General features: G+C 48.0%; 1 protein-coding gene across 1 annotated transcript; it reads left to right on the top strand.

Annotated features, from left to right (window-relative positions):
* The first annotated feature begins 630 nt into the window (after positions 1-630).
* PMEPA1 (prostate transmembrane protein, androgen induced 1) lies at positions 631-7,649 on the top strand. Its single transcript, XM_010185518.1, is given in 4 exon segments — positions 631-698; positions 700-763; positions 6,723-6,776; positions 6,876-7,649. Coding segments are annotated over 4 exon segments (699 nt in total). The 5' UTR covers positions 631-666; the 3' UTR covers positions 7,425-7,649.
* The last annotated feature ends 311 nt before the right edge of the window (positions 7,650-7,960 follow it).

Below are 7,960 nucleotides of genomic sequence, written 5' to 3'. Positions count from 1 at the left end.
TGTCAGCTGGCCGAGCCCTGAGCCGAGGGATGTCTGGAGCTCTGGGATGCAGCCCCCGCGAGCAGCTGCACCGTGCCCGTCTGGCATCTCACCGAAAAGCAGGAGGCTGTGCCCTGTGGCTGATGGGCTGGCGTTGGGGAGCGGGGGACTGCCGGTGTGGGACCGCCGTGCCATGGGCTTCACATGTCACTGTCTGACCCCTGTGACAGGGGGACGTGTACCTGGTGCGTGGGTGTGCTGAGGAGGGCGTCAGTCCTGTCCTCCCTGCAGGCTGGAGTGGTGGCGATGGGAAGAGACACTGAGATGCTCCTGGTTTTGTGCCCGGTGGTGGGGGCTTTGGGAGGTCCTGTCTGCATTGTAGCTGGGGAGCACTCAGCTTTGTGGATCGTCTTTAAAGATCCCTCCTAGAGAGACTATTCTGTGACTGAAAAAGTGAATTGACGAATTTCTTATTAAGTAAATAAGCTGGGCTCAAAGCACACAGAGCCCATGTATGCATATGTGAGAGCTTTATGGGGGAAGGATGCAGCAGTGTCATTGCTGTCTCAGCCATGTTAGTTCTTGCGCTCAGTTTCATGCTGCATTTTCTGGTGGCTTACAGTCTGTCTGTCTGTCTCTCTTGCAGCGGAGTTGGAGTTTGTACAGATAATCATAATCGTGGTGGTGATGATGGTGATGGTGGTGGTGATCACGTGGATGGTCTGCGCGATCCTTCATCAGCCGGCACAGCCAGGGGAGGCGGAGAGACGAGAACCTCTCATCAGTAAGTCACACCCTGCTCCTCCAACCTGCGTTGTCTTACGCTCTTTGCCAAATGCTGTGATATTCAGGGAAACGTTAGAGCCAAAGGCATTTGTCTGGGTTGCGTTTTCCCATGTGCTAGTTGGCACTGCATGAAGAGATGTCCTCCACGTTGGGCCTTCACATCATCTTCTGTCTCTCAGTTATGGAGGGAGCCCTTTTAGGGATGCCTTTGGCACTTTAGGGTGCTTTAGGGTGTTGTAATATATGGACAGCTATAGCCTCTGCCTTTGCTCTGGGCTTTGCAATTTGAACTTGACATCACTAAAGTAACTGCAGAAGGCTGTTCTTGGCATGTCCTGGTCCTGGAACCACCACATACCCTCAGCTAGTTGGGATGCATGTGTCTTGCCTTTAACAACCCCAAACTGAGTCCTTTGGTGGCTCCGGTTGGAGTCTCTCAAATGACTGTGTAAAAACTTACTGCCTACCTTGAAGAGAATAGGAGATCCTGAAAGACTTTCTCCATTTTTCAATTGTACCTTTGATGGAGACTCGAGGGGGAGCCTCTCCAGCGTTGTGGCAGATGCTGCTTTATACAGCAGCTCAGAGAGGCTTACAAGAACAGATAGAGAAGACAGCACATTTCCTCGAAGGGTGAGTGTGTACTCTTCACTGCTGCCTACGTGGCTCTGTCTTCAGCACAGGGATATCTTGTATGGATACTTTTTTTTTTAGCATTCACCATAAGGATCTTAAAGCTTTTAAGCAATAGAGCTTCCTCAAGGTCACTGCTTTGTGCACTCTCCTTTGCAGACTTACAGGGCAGGCTGAGCACACCAGGGCTGACTTGTGGTGGTCTGTGTGGGGCCACACTCTTGTATCTAATCCACGCTTGCTGCAGGAAGAAGATCAAATACTGGGATTGTTGGGTTGGGTTTGGTTTGGTTTGTTTTTTTTGTGGTTTTTCATTTGTTTGGTTTTGTTTTTTACTTTTATTTAGGTGACTGTTTGTTGGGGTTTTTTTGTTTGGGGTTTTTTTTGGAGGGAAGAGATGTCTAACATCTGCTTTGGTAAGTCTCCGGTGCAGCGCTGCCGAAGGCTGTCCAGCCAGCAGCCGCCCAGGGCACAGGCTGTCCCTCTGCCCCATCGCTGCTCTTGTTTAGTCCCACGTTGCACACAGCAAAGGTCCCTTACCTGATGCTCTGTGCTGAAGGGAGGAAGACCCTTGGGAAGGAGAGCTGTGCAAACCCTGAGCTTAATTAAACCACCCATGGTTTTGTGGGCTGTGGAGTGCATCTGCAGAGGTCACTGCATGGAGCTCACGTTCATTATCGATGCGGTGCAACACGATCAAAGTGCCAGGAGTGTGTGATCCTGCCTTAAACCAGCAGCTGCGAGGGTGCTGAGCGCTCAGTCGCCTCCTGCTTTGGGCATCAGAGCTCAGCTCCCCGCATGTATTCCAGCTCCTCCCGGAGTTACAGGAATCTCATCTCTCTTGTCCTGTGCACCTGCTCTCGACTGTAGCAAAACGTGGGTGCTTGAGCACGTGAGTTTTTAAAAATAACAGAAAGATTGTTTTCCCATTTTCATATTTTCCACTCTTTTCTCATGTTCAGAGTGCTTACTTGAACAATACCAAAATGTTTCATTTTACATTTTCAAAGCAAACATGAGATCAAGCCTTTTTTATTTTAATATACTAATTTCTGTTTTCTTAAGTGGCTTGTTTTTTTATTTTCTTTGAAAAGAGGAAAGAAGGCTAACATGGAAAGAGAAGAGAAAATCACATGGAGATTGAACAAAAATTTCAGGTCGAATCAAAAATTGTTGACTGTTTTAAAAATAATGCCTTTTCCCCTCTTTTCTTTTTTTTTTTTCTCTTTAAACTCTCACTAGCCCAAAATTTCCAACCATTTTTTTCCACTTACACCAAAACAGCTTCGTTCCTTATTCAGCCTTCAGACACATCCGCGATTAAATAGCTTTTCTGCAAAGGTTTACCCTCACCCCTCTACTAGACCTCAGTGAGGATGCAGAGCCTTCAAAACCTTTCTCAGAGCTAAGGAGAGAAGTGCACGTGTACCATTTTGGCTTTTCCCCCTCTCCTTATAATTACGCCTGCCCCTGTGTGTGCTGCAAGCACAGCGTGAGGGAGTGCCAGCCGTGCATCCCTGTGTCCCGAGCGCCCTCCTGACCAACAGAGAAGCCCCTCGTGCGTGGAGCAGGAAGCTCGTTACAGCGTGATCCATCCTAATGAAGGTGGGAAAGGTGTAGCTCCTTTTGGATTCAGCACAGATGTTTTTGTGCAGAACACAGCTCCAGTCTAAGCGAGCGTTCCAGGGCAGCAGACAGGATATGCTGAACTGGACACCAGTTCACATCATCCATTAAACTTGCGCTGAACTGGTGTTGGGCTTTTTAAATCCCAAACTTCATTTTGCTGTCGTGACTGCAGATGGGCACTGGAGCTGTGTGCATGCTTTTCATCTTCTGAAATATTAAAGGAGTTCACCCCATTGCAGGATGCTGCTAGGTCTGCCGGAGTTGTCCTTTTTTTGTTACTGTAGCTCAAAAATTACAACTCAAGGAGAAATTAATTTCCCTAAAGGATTTTTTTTAATGCGGTTCTTGCTAGCCAGGAATTCTTGTAATACATCTTGTGTTTCTCCATCTTGCTGTACTTTTATCTCCTTATAACAAGTACCTTTATTTTTCCAGAACTATTTAAGAAATTAAAAAAAAAAAAAAAAAAGCCAGGAGAAACTCCAGGAATAGGAAAAGAGCATCTGTTTTTTTTTTTTGCTACTAAAAACCTTTTTGCACTAAGAATGGCACCGTCCCTGTGCCTTTGGAACAGCGATATCCAACTCCCACAAGAAGTGGTTTAAATGCAATTTTCAAGCATACCTTCATCCCCCAAAATGGAAAATATGAGTCCTTCTGAAGGCTCAGAGACTTAATCTGCACCATGCAGCTTCACAGAGAAAATTCTCTGACATTACTAAAACAAGTGGTTCTATAAAAGTCAAAGACTGATATCTAAAAAGAAATTTAAAAGTAATTTTAGGTTTTGCAGTGAGTCCCGGCATACTTGCGGAGGCTTTTACAGCCGCATTGCTCATCAGGTATCAGAATCTCAGCTTTCGTTTTGAAAAACCACAGCTTTCTCGACTCAGCCATTGTTGAGATGAATTCAGATCTTAAATACACTGAAAATCGGGGGTGAGCGAGGAGAGGATTTACAGTGGGAATGCTTCTTCCCAGGGCAGTGCAGTTTTGCTGGGTATGGTAGGTGCTCTGTAGCCATCCCGTGGCCAAAACACGAAGGCTAAAAGTATGGATGCATTCTGTCTCTGAGACTTTGCTCTCCTCTGACTACGGTTTTCTGGCAGTTTTAACCCCACTGTTGAGTTTTTAGGAGGGGTGAGCTGGACACACAGTGTGCATCATGGAGGGTCGAGCGGTGAGCATGCTCACGGTCAGTCAGCTGCAGGCTGCGGAGGTCCAGCTCCTGTGGTGAATACAAGCTGCAGGCTCCAGCTCCTACAGAAAATGGGTCTCCTGTCTGCTCCTTATTTCTGTGGATTCTGTTTTAATGGTGTTTCTACTGGTTTGCTATTCTTGTACATGCAGCATCTGGACAAACTGGATGAGTTGATCTGTGAGCCAGAGCTTTTCTTCTGAGCCCTGACATTGGGTGCAGGCTTTGGGTGACTGGGACTGAGGGCTAGGGGAGATTTTGGGGCAAAGCAGCTCACGTAGGGGGGTGTGTGTGCCCTCCCCATCGCCTGCTGCAGCGGGAAGCCCTGGCCGACTGCGGCGATGCTCTGTACGCTGGGGAGGGCCGGGCAGCAGCCGCCCTCGCGAGAGCCGGCTGACATCACTCCTGGGAAAGGGGGAAGCAGATGGGATATTGCCATGGCACTGCCCACCGCCAAGTTAAATATAAAACATCTAGCAGAAGGCAGTGGGGTACTCGCTGCTCAGGAAGTCTGCCACGGGGACATGGCAAAGTAAACACAATTTTCAGAGTGCATCCCGCTCCTGCCCGCTGCTTCGGTGTCCTCCAGGGTGACATGGAGGGCTGACAGCGTTGGAAACACTCCCTGTGCCCTTTGGTGTCAGTGCCATAGCTGAGCAGGGGGGTTGAGGTGAGGGTTTGATCTGTGGCAGATGCAGTTGCTCTTAGGTCTTTTGGCTGCTGAGGGAATTTGCCTGTAAACTGTCCCTGCAGGCAAGAAATTCCTGTAAAGTGGACCAGACTGAACAGTTGATGCCTGTGTAAACAGACGCGAATTGAAGTCTCGAGGTCTGTGAAGGGCTATGCGCACACAGCTCAACCAGCGCATTCATGAGCTGTAGGCGGGGAGGATGCTGGTGCTGTGGCACTTAACCTCTGCTCCAAGGAGATGCTCCCTAAAAACACCGAGAAGTGGGAAGAATCTGGGTCATCTCATTTCCATATAAATCAGTGTTTTCTTTGCACTGCCAACAGGACTGCCTTGAGGTTTGTGTGCCAAGCTTCAAAACCAGGAACCTGATGGGCTTCTCTCCATATCTGATCCCACGTGGCATGCCACAAGAGAAAATATATTCCAAAGTTGGGGAAAATAAAGAAGAAAAAGGTGGGACAGGGAGGAGGAGGGACGGGATACAACTGGCACCTTCTTTGGAGATGCTAACATGGTGCCGGTGCTGTGTTTTTGGGCAGTCGAATGCGTGTTGCAGGGTGCCTGGGTGCTGAGGCTCTTGTCGGTGGGCACCTTTTTGGAGGAGGAAAGCTGTGGTTTGCTCATCTGGGGAGCCCTGCTGCATAGGCTGGGCCCGAGAATGGCCTTTATATGGGACACCTGAAAGGGAGAAGGGGGGAAAAGAAATACGTTGGGCATTTTCTTTCCACTGATGGTAGATACTTATGCCTGTGCCAAAACTGGAGATTCACCTGTGAGGAATTGGGAAGTGCCAGCACTTGCAGACTGTGCTCATGAGCTGTCTGGCTTGTGCACCTCCAGTCCTGCCTGTATGTGAATATTAGCAGTATGTAAATATTCTAGTTCCTAAGGCAAAAGTGTCTAGGGTGAACTATGGATGCTGAGTATCACCAACACATGGGAAGAGCCTTTGTTTGTTTTGATCATGAATTGTGAGCTGATCTCATGGTTCGGGGGAAATTGGCTTGTGGCTTTGCCATGGCTGGGTCTGGGTTGCACGATCAGGATGGCATGCGCAGTGTAAAGAAGCCTCTAGACCACAGTTCCTCAGTCTCTTTAAGCCAAGGACCACTTACCCTTTTGGGGAAAAAATACTCTGGAACCATCTTGTTGCTACAGATTTCTGGGGTTTTTTTTAGCCAAATCAAAATTAGGCTTAACATTTGGTTATTTGCTTATTATCTTTATTTTCCCATGATTTCCTTGATTGTGTGCATCAGAATGTGGGTGTGAGCTTTTTCTTTTTTTTTTTTTAAGTCTTGTCATTATTTCATGGAGCATTTTCTGATGTCTTGTGAATCACCCACGGCTCATGGCTCACAAATTGAAAAATACTCCTCTGGCGTGTTTGAACCAGGGAGAAACACGCTGGGTGGTGGTGGGCGGGCGGGGGGAAGTCTGCAAATGGGAGAGCGCTGTTTGCTGGTGTCATCCTCATCATTCATTCTGTAAGCGATCTATTAAATATAAACGGAGGGGGAAATGGAGGGAAATTTTGATCAGCAGTGGTGTTTTCAGTGGTAATAAGCCAATACCCTTAGTGCATAGCCATATGATATGCAGCATATAGGGCAGTAGCTGATGCCCCTGCTATGCAGGCTGTTCAGAAGAGGATCTGTGCTGTGTGTTGCTGTAGCCGGGCAGGAGCACATTGACAGCAATGCCGTACATGGGCTCAGACACAGAGTTGAACCTGTCCCGAGCGTTTGCAGAATGAACGGGTGCTGGCAGTGGGACTGATGCTGCCCTCTCTTCTTTCCGATGCAGGAGGGAAGCCTGTGGCCTTCAGAAAGCACCGTGTCGGGGAACGGCATAACAGAGGTGAGGGCGACGCGGGCGCGAGTGCCGCTGCCTTCCCCGCTGTCCCGGGCTGCAGCGTCTGACGCTTCTCGCTCGTTTTCTCATTTTTCTCCCTTTCAGCAGCAAATCTACACCCCGAGGCCTAGCGACCGCCTGGCAGTGCCATCCTTCCTGCAGAGGGACCGCTTCAACAGGTTCCAGCCCACCTACCCCTACCTGCAGCACGAGATCGACCTGCCGCCCACCATCTCGCTGTCAGACGGCGAGGAGCCCCCCCCGTACCAGGGACCCTGCACGCTGCAGCTGCGCGACCCCGAGCAGCAAATGGAGCTCAACAGGGAGTCGGTGCGGGCCCCCCCCAACAGAACCATCTTCGACAGTGACTTGATAGATAACTCGGTGTACGGGGGGCCGTGCCCCCCCAGCAGTAACTCTGGCATCAGCGCGACCTGCTACGGGAGCAACGGGAGGATGGAGGGGCCGCCGCCGACGTACAGCGAGGTGATCGGGCACTACCCCGGGTCCACGTTTTACCAGCACCAGCAGAACAGCACCGGGCTGCCCTCCATCTTGGAGGGCACCAGACTCCATCATTCACAACTCAATGGCCTTGAGAGCACAATGACGTGGAACAAAGAGAAAGAGAAACAAAAAGGGCACCCCTTTTAAAAAAAAAAAAAAGGAAATAAAAAAAACAAGAAAGTAAATGAAACACTCTGCACTTCTTGTTAAAAGAAAAAGGAGAGAGAGAGTTGAGGAAGATGAGCGAAGAAAAAAAATAAAAGCGCTTCCCCATCTCTCCATGTATAAATATTTACTTGTTATGTCTGGTCTGAATGCACAAGCCTACCAAGCTTGCAAAAACATTTCTTTATTGAGCTGTGTCTAGACGTTTAAAAAGGAAAAAAAAAATCAACTGTAGTCCTTTTTTTGTTTTGTTTTGTTTCTAGTTGAGCTGTGTGTGAATGCTTTTTTTTTTGTTTGATTATTTCACTTATCTTTAAAGACAAAATATTTGCACAAAAAACATTTTGTTTAAAGATCTGCAATATAAATATATAAATATATATTAAAAATAAGAGAAAGTGTATGTGTAAGGAGCAGGAGTATTTTTATATTAGAAGAGGCCTATTAAAAAAAAAAAAGTTGTTTTCTGAACTAGAAGAAAAATGGCAATTTTTTGAGTGCCAACTCAAAAAGCGTGT

The sequence above is a fragment of the Mesitornis unicolor genome, unplaced genomic scaffold (assembly GCF_000695765.1).
Source record: "Mesitornis unicolor isolate BGI_N332 unplaced genomic scaffold, ASM69576v1 scaffold10400, whole genome shotgun sequence".
NCBI lineage: Eukaryota > Metazoa > Chordata > Aves > Mesitornithiformes > Mesitornithidae > Mesitornis > Mesitornis unicolor.
Note: the sequence above shows the minus strand (reverse complement) of the source record. Positions and strands in the feature narration are given on the sequence as shown.